This window comes from Mus pahari, chromosome 12 (assembly GCF_900095145.1).
Source record: "Mus pahari chromosome 12, PAHARI_EIJ_v1.1, whole genome shotgun sequence".
Lineage (NCBI taxonomy): Eukaryota > Metazoa > Chordata > Mammalia > Rodentia > Muridae > Mus > Mus pahari.
The window spans coordinates 40,294,868-40,312,757 of NC_034601.1; the positions used below are offsets into that span (position 1 = coordinate 40,294,868).

Sequence of the window (17,890 nt, forward strand, 5' to 3'; positions counted from 1 at the left end):
CTCCCTCTCCCTCTCCCTCTCCCTCTCCCTCTCTTTGTCTCTCCCACATCTCCCTCTCTCTTTCTCTATCTCTCTGCTGGGCTCCTGTTTCTCTCATGGTCAGGTCCAGTCTATTGGCCATGTTCCATTAACTATTCACTATTTCTGCTCCATTCTCTCTCTCTCTTTCTCTTCTCTCTCTCTCTCTCTCTCTCTCTCTCTCTCTCTCTCTCTCTCTCTCACACACACACACACACACACACACCACACACACCACACACCACACACCACACACCACACACCACACACCACACACCACGCACCATAAAAACCTTCCATTTAACCATACCATGGGGCAGTCATGTCATCACTTTATACAGTTGACATGTTTTCTGATGTTCATTTTAGCCATGAACCTGAAGGATGTGACTACTTCCTTTAAAGCATGGTTCTGGATGCAGAGACCCCAGGAGCAGGGAAGCAGTGGTACCTGCTGAGAGGCCAGAGCTTCAGCCACAGACCCCTTCTTCCAACCTCTTGATCACATTAGTTCCAATCTTGTTTTTGCTCTTCCAAATGCACTTTCAATGCTCCTTTGCTCAAACGAGTTACCTAATGAGCATCTTTATACTAGCAGTTCTCTACTGGATTCATATGCTGCTTCTGACTGCCACAACTATTATTACAGCACAGTCCCAGGACAGAAAGATCCAAGCATCTCAATGAGGATTACAAGTAAGTTGTTTAAATTGGAGAAGACTTACTTTGCTCTGGAATGACTTCAAAATATGCTCGGATCCCTGCCAGCCTCCGCACATAAGGAGACTTCAGTGTCACCAACATGAGATTATTTGTAGAAACGAAGGACATTAGTGTTCTTGTGGGTTCACAGATTCTGAAACCAGAAAACAATACATGGATAACTGCTTATTTCATGGATGGGAACAACATCCCACAGATCTCTAGAGCCAGCACTCAGTTCTTCTGTGTCAGTCTCTGCTAGTCAGACCTTCATCAGTGAGTAGCTGTAGGACTCTACAGATGGAATAGAACTTACAGAGATGTAGATGCATCTGTCTAGTAATGCTACCAAAGGATTTTCTCAGACGTCCATCCTTGGACTCCCCTTGAGATACAATAATGATAGCTTAGCTCAATGGATCAGAGCTCAAAAGATCACAATGAGATAACAGTTCCAAGTGTCTGGAGGGATGAGAAGAAGCTATTTCTGAGGGGGGACATGAGTGAACTTACTCTTCATTGCATATTATAAGTCATGTTTGGACTATTAGTATGTATGTCACTCACCAAAATGTAAATATGCATATAAATCATTTATTTCCTTTATCCCTGGCAGAAGGGACCAATGGCTATCTGTGGTTCCTATTAGCATACCAAAGTGGGAGCACTGGTGTAGGCAAAGCACTAGAGAATATGTGATATGTATAAATGTGGTTAAAAAATAAGATAATTCACATTCCCTTTTAACACAGTGCCTAAATAAAGCTTAATTGCCATCATTAGTCTATTGCACATTAAGATCCCATAAATAGAAATTTACTGTTAAATTTTAAAATTAAGATACAGATAAATATTTGTGTATTTAATAAATATGAATAAATAGAGTTTTGTAAAATTATAACAGAAATTTGCTGGAGAATGAACTTGTAAAGTAACTGTGATTAATTTTTCTGACCTTGTTTTGCTCTAAAATGAGCACATGCTATCTTTGTAATTGAAGAAAAATTTTAATTGTTTAATGTGACTTAATCATCATTGGATACTTATTCTCATGCTTTACTGATATAATGGATGTTAGTTAATTCATAGTGAAAGTCAAATTACACAAAATATATGATATATATTGTATATATTGCACAAAGTCTTTACTATGTGGACTTTGAGAGTCTTGTTACTAAAAGTATACAACAAACGTAAAACCTTACAGATACTTAAAAGGTATTAAAATATCAGGGATATCAGGATCAGTCATTGTCACAGTAAATATATTTAGTTATTGTAGGCAAAGAATTTGTATATAGAGAGTATGAAAACCCTTTTCACCAGCAATTCGAGAGCCTTCATCTTGCCTGTATAGAATGGCACTCCGAATTGGCAAGAGAGAGTCATAAACAGTCAGAGAGTCGGTGATACAGTTGTCGGCTTCCAATTGGATGGACTCAATTGAGAGACGAATCAGATAACCCACTATGGCCACCAACTTGAAGTGACACATTAGCTGTCCCGAAGTTGCGGAAATCTCCAGAGGGTAACGGAGGGTCAGATGATCTGCATACAAGTACTGGGAGCAGCCATTGTCTGTGGACAGAACATTCCTTAGTCTCTCTTCCTCTCTCTCTCCCTTTCCTCTTCTCCCTTCTCTCCACCCTCCCTTCCTCTCAAGGCATGCATGACCTTTCTAGAAACTTCTATAGAAGAATAGTGAGCAAAAGCTGTCATATGGAGGACATCTGTTTTCCTTGCCAGTCTAACTCTATGTTCCTCTCTTTTGGTGACAGAACCTGTTACTTTGAGAAACTGCCTCCACTTAGCCCATAGTTTAGTTGAGGTTTAACTCTGATTTGATAATCGGACGCATGGCCAGACTGGCCAAACACTCAAAGAAGTTGGCTTAGGATTGGGTGCATTACCCAGTCTGCATAATGGAATTCGGTTTGCACGAAGTCTGATTGCAGGAGTTTCCCACTATGACTGAGGAAATGGTCAAGCTGAATCTTTGATTTGCTACTACAATGGAAGCTGTGTTTGAGAGCAAAACCTCAGAATTAAAAGGCGGAGATATGGGGCCCCTTAAGCATTTCATTTTAGAACTCAATTCCAACCATGTCTGAAACAAACATGGTCCATATCTGTCTCGTAAGCCAATCAAGTTTCTGTTGTGCTAAAGTCAATTACATTGCTGTCACTCACAACTAAAAGAAAATTAAAAGATCACATCATTAGAAAAGTGAAGTATAGCCGGGCGTGGTGGTGCATGTCTTTAATCCCAGCACGTGGGAGGCAGAGGCAGACGGATTTCTGAGTTCGAGACCAGCCTGGTCTACAGAGTGAGTTCCAGGACAGTCAAGGCTACACAGAGAAACACTATCTTGAACAACAAAAAAACAAAAAAAAAGAAAGAAAAAGAAAAAAGAAAAGAAAAGTGAAGTATAGCATACATACAATACACATGCATATGCATGTATATATTGTATATACATATATATGCATATATACATATCTATACACATATACATACACATACATTTATATGTATATATGCACTAATGGGGGGTAAGGAAGAAAGTCATGAATTTACCAGATCCTACGGCTGAAGAGTAATCTGACCGGAGCCCAGCTGCAATGAAAGAGTATAGAAAAAAGACTGTTAGTTCCAAAAGTTCTTTGTTTAGAAAAATTGTCCTCATTTCTTCTTTAAGACCATCAAACACATCTGATATGGGTTGTACTTCACGTATCAGATATGTAATGAGTCCAGGGACGGGCAGAGTTATTTAGGTGTTTAAAGCTAAAATAGAGCAGCCAGGAGATGAGAGCCATTGCATCCATGAGAAATCAGCACACTATTTTATTTGCTTCCTTGAATTCATAGTTACAAATTTTAAACAATTCACGGGTGAGAAAGCAACTATATAAATAATAGTAATTAGTCCTACGACTGAAATAGCAAATATAGTGTGAAATTTTCTACTTGAGATTTTTTTCACTTGTTCAAACCAAATGCCATCACCATGCATATCTCGTATATCTGTGTGATATTTAGTATATCTCTGTGTGCATAACTGGTACTTATTCATGTAAATTTTATATCAACAGAGACAGCTGCAGAATAATTTGAGTCATACAATGTTGCACTGTCAAGACAAATGGTGACAGCATATTTCCATTGAGCTAAGGCACAGGATGTTTGGGAGCATTGGTATAGGCAAAGCATTAGAGAATAGGGCCGGGGAGGCAGGTTTCAAAGTGTGGACTTTTGTGTAATAGTAGGAAACCTCTGACCTACTTCTAACTCACTAAATAAATAATAAGGTGACCAAAATACAATGCATTTACATATTTTCCCTTTAGTTCGATGAGGCAATTAACATAATAATGTGTGGTATTTTCTCCCTGTCCAAATACACATCTTAATTCTTAGGCCATATGTGTGTCCTGCTACAAGCTATGGCAACATGATCTTCCAGCACTAGACCTTTCAGGGCAAAAGGCAGGCATCTGGCCCATCACTTCCACCTGGAGAGGTGTATACACACCTTTATGGCAATATTTTCCACACTAAACACAAATGTGTAAAAACCTTAAAAGATAGGGTTTTATTTTCACGTGTGTGGGCTTGTTTTCACACAAAAATTCTGTGTCACCTTGACCTCACCTTAAGTTCCAAAGGCTCAATAAACAAAGATCCAGGAGTCACCAGAGTGGATAGGAGAGAATCAGTTCCCAAAAGTTGACGTACACACATGTGCCATAGTATGTATACATACACACAATTAAAAATATAAATGTGTATATATACATATACATATATATATATATATTAAAACCTTCATGACCACCACTTCTCCTTTCCCTCCTTGTGTGCTCACCTCGTCTTTTCATGCTGTGCAGTCCCTCCCGTCACTGAACCCTCACATGACCTCTCTCTTATTCTCCCTCTTTGCTTTGCCTAGGAAAGCCTTTTAATACTTATCACTTTTTCCAGAGACCAAACTAAGCATTCTGTCCCCAACAATAAGAGGACAAAGAGGAAAATAAGCTAAACCTCAGTAAAATTCTTCTATTCTAGAATTTTCTTCCTCAGGGACATACTTTGAAGGTGCCTCAGTTTAATAACTGCATGAAAGGGCACAGCCTACTAAATATAATTTTGCATCTATTTGTTCACAATTCTATTTTTCAATCATACTGGATATAGCATTAAAGAATTTCCTTCAGCAGCAATAGCTCCAAAGTCCCGCTAATCCTCTACTCCTGGGATTGTGAGAGTCTCTACTACAATGTTAACTGTGATAATGTGAGTATCAGATGTGATGTTGAAGAATGCTTAAAGGAGAATTACCCAACAATCACCATTTAATACCACAGAGTCCATGTCTACAGCCAGACCCTGCAAGCTCCCCACAGAGGTCCGGTTTATGATGCTGGTTTGGATGGAGTCCTTCAAGATGGCCGCCACACACTCCTCACAGAAGATGTGGCCCTTGGCATGTGGCATAACAAACACAATCCAAAAGTGGACCAGGAGACCGCCTTTGTTGTTACTGCTATAGTAAAAAGAGAGAGAAAGAGAGAAAGAAATGTTCAAGGCTATATTATAGAATGTAGGCATGCCCAGGATGGTAGAAACTGACAGATTCAAGGTCACTGAGCACACGTTTCAAATGAACCTAATGCCCTTCCATAGGTTGTCTTTCAACCTGCTGTAAGGATTTGAAAGTGAAAGCCCCATGCTATGTGTGATCTAATCACTGTGTGGGATTACTGCACAGCTGCATCTCCACAGAGGTTCTTCTAAGGGTATCCAACCAGCAGTCACTACCCAATTCAGTTCTGCATCTCGATGATGTGTCTCCACCCAGTGTTAAATCTGCTTCGTGCCATTGACCTATTAACATTCCACTTCAGTCGATGAGAAAATTGTGGACAAGTATAGTACAAATATCACACAGCCAATATGAAGTGGATCTAAAAACAGAGTCCAATTTTCTTTTCAAGCTGACCAGAGTCTATACGTCTATGCTTTATGGTACAAACATATGACTGCTCTGTAGTAAATAACTTTGGGAATGCAGGATAAGGGAAACAAGTAGTTTGATACTCTCCAAGTTTTCTCAATGCCTTTACTATACTCCTGGGGATTATGAGTCTCTGCGGCTATCCTGGGTGTGGACACGTGACTGTAGTAGACAGAGCACAGTTTTCCTTAAGTAAATGTTATTTTACCATGAGATTCTTTTTTTTCTTCTCAGACAATATCTAGTGGCCAGGTTTTCACTGAACATATTTTGGAAGGTAACGGCCTATGCCTTATTCCCGTCTCTACCACCCACCCACCTTGGTGGCCATGTTTGTGGCCATTTTCCCTGGCATGGCTGGAATTGGGATCCCATCTAGGTGGAGGAAGGCAGACTTGGTAAATTTAGAACAGACTTGGAGTGACAGCACCAAGAAGACAGTTGTGTCATTAGTTTTGCTAAAGGGGTATTCACCACCAACAAATTATCTCTGAGTTGGGGAGTTTATTGCAAGGATGGCAAGAATTCCCGAAGGGACATACGTTACCTGACATCAGCAACCACCGATTGTTTATAAAATTTGGAGAAAGCAGATGTTGTATAAACAAGATTTACCTGAAAAATAAAGAGATTATCTTAATTCTTTCAAACTTGTTTTTCTTAGGGACACATTCCAACAGCTAGTAGAGAGGAAAGCAGGCCTCAAACAGAAGGCTTCTAACTCCAAACCCAGACAGTATCTCTTGATTTTAATTAAGTCCTTACTTCTGAAGCAGTTCTTAAAACTGTCAGTTATTCTTACCCATTTTTTTCTGTTTAAAGTCTGTCGTCGAGTTTAATTTCTGGGTTCTTTCAATTGCTATTGTTAGTTTTCTCCATAGTTTAAAAAAAAAACAAAAAACCCTCATATTTATCTATAGCTTCAGATCTGCTTATTCTCCAGGACAAATTCCAATATTAGCCACAAGGCGGCGTGTGGTGCCCACAGTCGGGCCAACTGTCCCCAGACCAACTGTTCCAAAACTCAAAGGAAACCTTTTTCAATCAACATACCTTCTTTGTCCTCACTTAGCCTTCCTAAAGTTAAACTCATTGTCTTCTCAAAACACCCACCCAAATGCCCAAATCCTAAAACTTCTATAATATTGTGGAAAATAATATAAGGATTATAATAACGTTTAAAGTAGCCACACCACACACACACAAACACACACACACACACACACACACACGCACACACGCACGCACGCACGCACGCACGCACGCACGCACGCACGCACACACACACACTGCCTAAACCTGTTGGGCCTCCATTGGTTTGGTTTAGATTCTCCCTGCCTGCATCATATCCATAATTTGAGGCATAATCGGTGCGGCTATATGTGAGGTGAGGGATTTCCAGCTGTAGCTATTGGCAGTCAGTAAGAAGCGACCTGACCATGGCTGTCACTTTCAAGCCCCTCCTCATTTCTTGCTGCAGTGAGGTCATTGGCAACCCTCTGCATTGCTGCAGAAGGCCAAGTTAGCAGAAGCCTTCCCGGAGTCCCTCTGTGCCAGGAGCCCTGAATAGACCTTTCTCCTAGCTGCTTTTAGAGACTCATCTGTGGGAGTGAGCAGAGATGTGCATAATTCATGACAGCTTTGATTCTGTATTATGTATAATGTGAAAAAATAACTAGAGAACAGCTTAAATGTCCAATAAAAAGGGATTTGTTAACTTTGGGACTATTAACACTTGCTTTTAAAAGAACATTGGCTTGCATAGGAAGCATAAAAGTCAATGCTAAGAGAAAAACATCACTCTATAGCAATAACTGCTAATACTCCAATATCACAGTGTGCTCATGCTGTGGTAGGGCACAACAAGAGCTTTGTCTCTGGAAATAACATTGAAAAACTGATGATTTACTTTTAATACTTTTCTGAATTTTAGTGATTTTACAGTATTCATTATTTAAATAAAAAAATACATTTTTTAAACATAGAGAGATGGCCAGTATGATGCTGAAATAAATATGTAGAAATCACAAAATTAATGGGTATGTTTGAACTTCAGGACTGGAGACTGTTTTAAAGATCGCATGATATTCTTTATTTCACACAAGAGAAAAATAGAAGTTGAAAGAGCCATCTGAATGTGGTTGTGTCTTACAGTGAACATAGACAGAACAGACAGAAGAAAGGCGGGTGTATCTTAAAGCACAGATGAACTAAAATATATGTTTCCTTCCAACAGCTTTCTTTCTGCACCCTGTCTTCTATTTCCTAAACCCAGTGAGCCAGAACATTGAAGAAACCCATCCTCCCCAGCCCCCCCGCTCCTGTGGTCTCCACCCTCTTGCTCCTGCACCCGCTCCTTACCACTTGCTGCACTGTCTTTGCCATGGAGAGAAATTCCCTAGACTCCTTCTGCCTGTACTCAGGAAGGAACTCAATGTTGGTGATGCGGAACATCCCAACAAAATAAAAGGCATCTTTGCTCTCTGTCTTACCTGCAAAACAAAAGAGAAGGCAGTGAGGTTGGGCAGCTGAGCGATGTCTGGTGCATGTTGGCACGAGCCTCCTAAAACGATTTCATCTTAGGCAAAATGCGTACTTTAGTGCACATCATAATCTGTAAAACTCAAGAACAGACTTAGTGGCATCTTTTTCCTTCAGCAGCCAATCATCATAGCTCTTAACACAATCTACTCATCTTATCTGCTACTGGTAAACACTTAAAGGCAAGACTCAAAGGTAAAAGCTACATTTCTCGGACTTTATTCTGGTGTCTCTAGAGGGTTAGGAACACACACAGTTCTGATAGGTTCCATGTCTGTAAGCCGTAAACTGGTAAGGGGCACGCACCATCACAGTCTGAGCTATAGTCAGCACGGTGAAGAAAGAGAGAAGAAACCGCCTGACTGTTCGGCGCTTCCAACTGAGCTACTGACTGACTTGTGTGCCTAATATGCAGCAATAAGTCCACGCTTCTTACTCTACGCAACATATGGAGCAGTGATCCTTACCAGTGTGGCCTTTGGTTCAGAGCGGGGGTCACTCCTACTCAGATCTGCCCTGGGAAGTGTAAGACTAGGTTTCCTGGCGTGAACTTTGCTGACGAGACAAGGCTGGCTGCATCTGCGTGGGCTCAGGGTCCAGGAGAAAAAGGAGGTGACTGGGGGGGGGGGATTGGAGTCTAGCCCTCTTGCACCACCTCCTCCCTCACAATACTGGGTGTTGAACAGGTGCTAGGCAAGCACTCTAGCAATGGACCACAGTCTCCTCTTTCTTTCTAAGGTCTCTCTCCTGTCTCTGCAGCATCTTATAGACATGTTTTTATTTTATTAATATACATTTATTGGTTCCTGCATTTACTGCCATGCAGGGAACCATGGCCCTGCACGTAGGAGTCAAGCACTCTCCACTGGGCTACACTCCCATCCATTAGTCTTTTAAGACAGTCTCTCAAGGAGAGCGCAGGCGTTCTCTGAACTTTCAATCTTCCTACCTTCATCTCTCAAGTGCTAGAATTGTAGTCCTGTGCTGCCATGACAGGCTTCCCACAGGGCTTTGCCACTCCCTTCCCTGTGGCTGTCACCCCTGGGCAGCAGTCTTAAGCTCTCTGAGGAAAGGCACGGGCAAATCACTGTTTTATCTCAACCTCCAACGAAGTAAGTCCCTGATTTACCTTTGACCTCAAGACATTTGGTGGAGAAGAAAAAGAGAGAGGGGTAGCGGGAATAGAGAAAACCTTCTGGCTAGCGTAAGGCCTCCCATCCAGTGAAGCTAAACAAAAGATGGTTGGCTTTACAAGATGGAATCCACAGGAGTGGCAGAAGTCAACCCTCTTATGGGGTCTGTCTGGGGTCACTTAGGCCAAAGCAAAGAAGTGAGGCTATGGAAGAATGGGAAACAAAGGCAGCAAGCCTGGACTTTGGGGGGAGTAGGGTGGGGGGGGTTGTCTTCTCTTTGTTATTATTTAACCATTGGGTTTGGCAGATTATTTTACCTCACCCTTAGAGTGCCCCACTAAATCTCACACTTAAAATTAGTAATTGCTTTTGGTTTTGTTTTTCCAAGGAGACACTTCTTAGGTATTTTTTTAATTAATTAATTAATTTATTTATTTATTTATTTATTTATCATCATCATCATCATCATCATTATATCACACGCATCCTTTTCTGATCAGTATGTATTCAAGGGGCAGAACTGTAGCCTCCCCCAGCCTTGAGCTGTCTGATTCAGACCTTGCTGCCACTGTGAATGAGACCACCTTGGGTGGAGCCTTCTGACCTAGATGGTTCTATTGTTCTGTCACCTGCGGCTGCTCTTCTCCCAAGATGCCACTACCAGCTGAGAGGCTAAACCTGCCTTACTGAGATATTCTGCTGACAACCTGTGGAATTGGGGACCTAATGCTAACAGCTCTGACAGAGTAGTGCTAACAACTTAGCAACAAAGCATCAAGAAGCCCAGTGTGGCTGGAGATGGGCTTTCCCTCTATATAAGCACAGACTGCTAGTAAACTCTGGGCCATGATCAGAAAATTTGTCTTGGTCTCTCTCGCTATGGCTGCAGGTGGCTACACAGAACAACAGCAATGCGGGGTGATAATCAATTTAACACTGAATTCACTTATATTTTCTTGATACTTTTAACTCAGCCAAGTGCACAAATCCATTGGTGTCCCTGATTAACCGTCTGCCTCACTACTTATGGTCACACTCTATGACCGAACTGTATATATCAAAACTAACCTGTTCTCTATTAAACAATTCTTGCTTATCAAACAAGTTCTCTTTTTTTCCCTCTATTGCTGTTTCCATTAAATGACCACCTCTGGCTTTTATATAAATAAGCTACTTCTGTATAATGTTTTCCCAAAACTTTAACTATAGGATATTGCAAACATGTCAGTTGGGGTGCCAGGAAACCATGGGATATAAGTGCTCTGTGCTCATATAAAGTACGTTGTCTTCATAGCCCATTGTCTTAACTAACCCCACCAGCCTGTAATCTCTTTGGACTCAGAAATGGTATCTGGTTTACCAATCTGTCCCATGCCTATTACAGAAGTCAACTCACATTGGCACTCCCACACGGTGAACTTTCAGGAACCAATTCTGGAGGCATTATAATTCCATCTCTGGGTCCATTGTATGGTCCTTTCCAATAACTACAAAATAACCCCCATCCTTCTTAGGTTGTGGGCTTTTCAAAAGTAGAAAATGTCTCTGTAAGTTTCTAAAGAGTGCCTTGGTGCTTAGATTTATCCAAACAAACTACTGAGGATCAACTTGTAAGGATAGGTGAGTGACTTAAACCACTCAAGAACATTCATGGAGTTTTTGCCTAGAAACCTCTTGCCTTACAATCACATTTTAAAATCCTTGAGAGCAGATCGAGGCAAGCTGCTTCTCTATGCATAGCATTTCTGACACCAAATGTGTTTTGTCTCCTCACCAAGCAACTCTCCAATTCTCTGCAGACAGCAATGGGGGTATCCAATGACTTCATGTAACTATGCAGAGTGAATGCTTCACTCCCAAAATGACACCCTGTCCTCAGATAAACTACAGGTAATATACCTCTAAGCAGTCCATGCTGCTTCTGCAAATCAGGAGTTCCCATAATATCCTCAATTGTGATAATTTGTTATACTAGTTCATTTCATTATTATTACTCATTACTTATAGATTATGATAAATGATATTATAAAGAGCACAGATGAACCATTAGGTGAACTGGTAAAGCCCGGGTGTGCCTGAACTTAACTTCTGTCCCTGTAAGGCTAGAACAGGGCTCCTCGCAGCAAACACACTGACTCAGAAGTGTTCTGAACCCCGATTTGTAGGTGTTTTTACAGATGTCCTCTTATGAAGGCGTGATTGATTAAGTCATCAACCACTAATGATTGAACTTAATTTCCAGCCTCTTTCTTCTTTCCCATACAGTCTAGAACTGGAAGATTCAGCCTGGAGGGGTTCCTCTGCCTTTCTAGGCACTTCCATTTACCAATTATCTTATAAATATTAGAAAAGGAAGGCAAAAAAAAAAAAGCAACATTCTTAGAAGCTCTGTGTTAGCAACTAAGAACTAGACTTTATAACAAAAGATGTTTCCACCTACTGTTATTTAGGATGTTACAAGAATGTCAGAAGCCCCATATTAAAAGCTGGGTCGCTGAGACCACATGTATGTATGTATTCACTTACGTGCTATTATGTGCATCTTGTAGTAATGTATTATTAACATGAGAATGTCAATACAGGTCAACCAAGTTACTAGGTTGAATTAATATGTGTTTTGAAGGGGAAAAAAAAAGTTTAGTTGCCACGTGTGCCCAAAGGATCAATCAGATTGACAAAAACATAGTCACAGGGGCAGAAGCATAACTGGAAGACAAAGATGTTTATACGAAAGGGGACTCAAGGAGGTGGAAATTTCTGGTTGCCTAGTAACAGGCTGTGGGTGGAAGGCGGAAATGAAACAGCTTAGTGTTCCATTCATTTCTTAAAAGCTCCAAATGCATGGCATTTATGGGCGAGTCAACCCCTCCTGGGCATCCTCTTCAGCTCCTCCCTTCCCATCTCTTCTCCCTCCTCCTCTTCCCACCCATGGGAAGAAAGCAATGGTGATAAAGAAGAAATGGTGGACAATTCTGATGGCTTTCCCCTTAAAGTCTCAACTCCATCTTTCCAAACAATGTGTCTGTCTGGGAAAGAGGGAAAAATCTACAGAAGAGGCCAGAGACTAGTTATGCCTGCTGATTTAGTTATGCCTGCTGCTTCACCCACACAAAGGAACTTAAAAGATAACTTACTGATGTAGAGCCATAGAAGTGTCCAGGCTGTGACGGCCAGAATGAATAAAAACACTGTGAAGAGAATGATCTTATTCTGAACATTCCAAAAGGGAGCTCTCTTCTTGGGCTGCTTGCGGGGCCTGGGTTTGCCAATGGGTTTTCGTGGTGGTCTTCTCCCTGGTAGCTTCCCTGTGACGCTGACCACCTGGATGGAGATGTTGGATATCTTTTCGAAAAAAAAAAAAAAAAAAAAAGACAGATCATCTATTAGAGATGATCCCAAGCATAAGTGAAGCAACTCATGCAGGAGACACCAGTGCTAAACGGCCTTGCTAAAGCTATCAGTATGAGTGCAACAAGTGGCTTTTAATTAGGCACAGTATGCAGCTCAGAAAATCTAGACATTAGGGCTGGCAAGCAAAAAAGCTCAGCGAGTAAAGATGCTTGCTACCAAACCTGACGACCTGAGTTCAATTCCCCTAAACCAGTGGTTCTCAACCTTCCTAATGCGACAACCCTTTCAGACATTTCCTCATGTTGTGGGGGAAGATCTGAATTAAACCGTGAAATTGTTTTCATTGCTACTTCCTAACTGTAATCTTACTGTTGTTGTGAATCGTAATGTAAATAAATATTTGTATTTATTGGTGGACTTGGGCCATCCCTGTGAATGGGTCATTGGACGCCAATCGGGTAGAGACTCAGGCGGAGAACCACTGCCCTAATTCCACAAGGGGAGAAGGAATGAACAATTCCTGACCACACACACACACACATACACACACACACACACACACACACACACACACACACACACACACACACGCACGCACGCGCATGCGCACTCTTATGATGTCAAAAGGAAAGAAAACTAGATGGTGTGCCAAGCACAGAGCACACCTCCTAGCACTCCAGTCCCACTGAAGGACACTATGGAGCAGAGGCCTGACTGCATGGAGCCAAGCAGACTAAGAGATCTGAGGGTTGAGAAGTAAGAAAAGGATTATGATTTGCAGATGCCCGGGGTTGACATCGTCATCTTTGCATATATTTCTTTTGGTGCATTGATTTGTTCTTCATTTGAATGTCAGAAAGAATTGGGTTTGAGGACATTTGTTTCATGAGACAAGATCTTCCTATGTAGCTCAAGCTGCCCTTGAACTCACAATTCTCCTGTCTCACTGTCCTAGGTGTTGGGATTACAAGAACATACTGCCATGTCCAGGTGTTGACAGCCTTTAAAGGCTTGTATTATTCTAATTTTCTCTTGTATTCTTGTTTTTCTGTCTGGTGGCAAGATTAAAAATAAGCATATTCGTGTGAGTTTCTCACACGAATATGCTGATTTCCTCTTTGTAACTTCCTACCAGGACTAGGAAGACAAGCTAAAGAAGTGCGATTATTTTTGCTGACCTGGAGGGTTGGATGCCGACACTGTCATTGACAGCCACTAAACTGGCTGGTGACTCAGTTTCTCAGTCATAAATAAGAGAATCTTTCTAAACTAAAACAAGAAATGAAGTAGATGACTCATTAGCTGGTAAACGTGCTGGTTTATGGGCATTCGATTGCTTGAAAAGGGGGAAATGCATTATTTAACTGTTTCCTCCTCTCTTATTTTCTCCTCTACCTTCTACCTTCTGTCATTTGATTCTGTGAATTCTTTAATAATGCATGTGAGAGTTTAGCTTCTTAGACAAAGAGATTTATACATGTCAGGGTAACTAAACTCCAGTGATGAAATAACTTTTAAACACACATCCTTTTAACAGCAGCATTTCAGGAAAAACAAAAACAAAAGCAAAACAAAACAAAAGAAACCAAACCAAACCAAACAAACAAACAAAAAACCCAACAATGGTGAAGAAGTAAATTGACTGGACATCTCTGTTACCCTTGCCTCACCCTCTCACCCTCTTCCTCCTTCTTCCCATCCAACTGCCACATTTTCCAGTCTTTAATCTTGCCAACTAATGGGATAATATGGGGCCAAGTACACTTTGCATTATTCATGATGCCCTCGTTCTCTTTGCCAAACATCCTTGTCAACCCTTGGGATGAAAAGCTGTCTGTATCCCTCATGGTGAAAGTGAACTAGACAGACTTCATTTGATGTGGGTTCTTGAAGGGGTGAGTTTGTTCTTTTGGAAAGAAAATGAGCCACTGTAGTGTGGTGTCAAAGCTACTTGTAAGCATAACTCTGAAAGAGTAAAAGAAGTGTATGGAAATGCCAACACATATAGAATGCCAGGGCCTAAGCTGGATCTTTAGGTACTAGAACATATTATAGGCAGTCTCAGTTAGCACTGCTGATTAAATTTTAAAGTGGAATTTACGTAGCAATCAGTACAATTTCCCTGGACTTTTCTAAAAAAACAGTATTAACCAATTACCATATACAGTCCTTTAAAACAAACTCACATTCACAAAACCTATTAAATACTGTAAAAAATAAGCGTTTATTTTGTCTTCTTTGTTTTTACAGCCACCTGGATTCATTTCACGAGCAGTACACAATGTTCAAGCGAGAGTGAGGGCTTCCCACGGCTGCACTTACCTTGAGGTCTGAGGACTTGCAGGAAGGATCACTTGTTTCTTTATCCATTTTCAGTCTCGTGTGTGTGACCACGTAGGAAAGTCTGCAGGTCCGTGTTCACTCACTTCCTCCCATGCTAGCTTGAAAAGAATGGAGAGGCAGTTACCGTGTTCAGCTAGCTTACAGGGGAACGGAATCAGCTTACCACCCGGGTCCAGTTCAGAAACTGAAGCTGTCTTCCTGCTTCACTGTAAAGTTAAAGGGACCTAGCATGCAGCAGCTCCCTGACAAGGATAGGTTTCTGAATGTAGCTCTATAATGAACCAAGGACTCGGTTCCCTATCGGAAATGCAATCCATCAGTCCATACATATTGACAAATCTTATTAAGATTGAATTAACCAAGCACACATCTTCCTACTGACCTTTCTGTGTCCTCATCTTAAATGTAACTTCAGAATGGTCACCTTGCATTTGCTCTTCACATCTGCCTTCTTCAAGCCTTTCTGAGCCTACATGACCCAGCTCGTTTGCTCAGACTACCAGCAGAATTATTCTACTTATGCCAAGAAGTCTTTACTGGTTATACAATAGAAAAAGCAAGTCATTAAGCTGGGTATGGTTCTTAATCCTAGAACTTTGGAGATAGAAACTGAAGGACAGGAACATTAAGTGGACTCAATGGGTTATATTTAGCAATGCGCAAATACATATATTTATGTAATGACAATTGATTAATCAAAAGAAAGAACATTAATTTGAAGGAACTCAAGGATGGGGTGTACGGGAAGCTTTGCGGGGAGGAAAGGGAAGAGAGAAACGTCATTAAAATACAATCTCAAAAACAAACAAAAAATAAAATACAGTTCAGTTTCAGTGATGAGATATATGTCAAAAGGAGTACCTGAGTATTGAGGGTAGATTCTAGATGTGGGCAGATTTATTGATGACATTACATCCTTTCAGTGCAAAATTCTAAGTATTTCTTGCTAAGATGCTATGGTGTCCTTACAGACAGGAGCCTAGCATGGCTGCCCTCTGAGAGGCCCAACAAGCAGCTGTCAGATGGAGACAGATGCAAACACTCACACCCAACCAGTGGACAGAAGTCGGGGACCCCTGTGGTCGAACTGGAGAAAGGCTGGAAGAGGTAGTGGAGGAGGGCAGCCCCATAGGAAGACCAGCAGTCTCAACTAATCTGGATCCCCGAGATCTCTCAGACACTGAGCCACCAACCAGGCAGCAGAAAGGAGCCGGTTCAAGGCTCCCAACACATATACGGCAGAGGACTGCCCTGTCTGGCCTCAGTGAGAAAAGAGGCACCAAACCCTTGGAAAGACTTGAGGCCTCGGGGAGTGGGGAGGCCTGGAGTGGGGCAGGGTGGGAGTGGGGAGGAAGAGTGGGATGAGAAAATGTCGAAGGGTGAACCTGGAACAGTATAACGACTGGACTGTAAAAAGAAAGTTTAAAGATCATTTTTTTAAAGAAAGATGCTGGTCAGGAAATGATCATCTCTGGGAGTAAAATACACCAGACAGCCATAGATCTGAAGAGATGTGAGGAACGTTGGGATATGAAGCAGATAAGTTGGTAAGCAGCTTGGAGAGCAAGCCTTCTTCAACCTCCTTATTGTTTTAACTGTTACTGATGTTCTGGGAAAGAGTTCCTTAAATTCCAGAACATATCACAAAAGACAACCTAAGGATCAAATGCAGGCTAATGTTCCCATCACGAACAGCTTGAAAGACAGTCCCTATCACCAGTAAAGGTCCTGTGCAGAGGGAAGCAAGGCAAGCAGAGAGCTCGCACTGACCTAGCTCCAAGGAGAAATATCTCTCCATTAGGGTCAGCAGTTGCCATGGAGAAAACAAACTAAACCTCAGGGTCAATTCAACTCATAAGAACCTTGCAAGTGTTTCAACTCTTTTTACCAAAGCTACTGCACACTGAAGGCTTGACATAGCTCTGAGTCATGCATGCAGCATAAGCTGGGCTCTGAGACCTTGGCACAGAGGCACCCAGGAGTGGGGAGGTGACTCATCCATCTTTGCCTAACTGCAGGTGAGGCCAGCATGGCAGCAGCTAAGAAGTGCATTTCCATCACTTAGGCTCCGCCTCCCCCTGCTATGATAAATGCACACACAGAGAGAGCTGCCATCTGACCGTCACTCACTGCCAAGCCCTCGGGATGGGGTGGGAATCTCAAGGTTGCTCTGGTCATCCCTCATGCTCGGTAATAAACGGATGTATTCCCTTTCCTTCTTGACTCACAAGGACTGGGATCGTAATGCTTCTAGTCGTATCCCATGGATCTTTAAAAAAGGAAAAAATCATCTTTGATCTGGACTGCTCTGTGTCTTTAACTGGGCTCCCTCCTTTGGGCCCCACCCATGCTGAAGCTGACCTATGTGCTCAATCCTGAGAAACAAAGCTTCCTAAAATGACTCCAGCATCACTTTAGTCCTTTACAACTAGAAGCTCTTTTTATCTCTCCCTGCATTCTGCTATGGAACATCTTTCTTAGTGTGACACCAAAACACCTGACTGTGTCCTTCTGTCACAGAAGCAGATCCATCAAATCAGGCGTGTCAGTCTTTATTTCTCAATGTGCTCCTCCATCCATCTGCTCACACACTTCTTGCTTGGCACTGGGTGACACATAGCAAGTATTTTTTTAAATGATAAAATATTTTACTTTTTTGTTATTGCTTTTGGTGGGTTGGGTTGGTTTTCCAAGACAGAGTTTCTCTGTGTAGCCCTAGCTGTCCTGAACCTCGTGGCAACTTTATAGGCCAGGATGTCCTCGAACTCAGAGATCCACTTGCCT

General features: G+C 41.7%; 1 protein-coding gene across 1 annotated transcript in view; it reads right to left on the bottom strand.

Annotated features, from left to right (window-relative positions):
* Positions 1-15,148, bottom strand: part of Tmprss7 (transmembrane serine protease 7) — a 37,788-nt gene extending 22,640 nt beyond the window's left edge. The window contains exons 1-8 of the mRNA XM_021209032.2: positions 15,086-15,148; positions 12,547-12,754; positions 8,100-8,230; positions 6,286-6,353; positions 5,074-5,267; positions 3,299-3,337; positions 2,070-2,298; positions 744-874 (exon numbers count right to left, since the gene is read on the bottom strand). Of these exons, the coding sequence (XP_021064691.1) occupies positions 744-874; positions 2,070-2,298; positions 3,299-3,337; positions 5,074-5,267; positions 6,286-6,353; positions 8,100-8,230; positions 12,547-12,754; positions 15,086-15,133 (1,048 nt within the window). The 5' untranslated portion in view covers positions 15,134-15,148. The remainder of the gene's footprint in view (positions 1-743; positions 875-2,069; positions 2,299-3,298; positions 3,338-5,073; positions 5,268-6,285; positions 6,354-8,099; positions 8,231-12,546; positions 12,755-15,085) is intronic.
* Between the last annotated feature and the right edge of the window lie 2,742 nt (positions 15,149-17,890).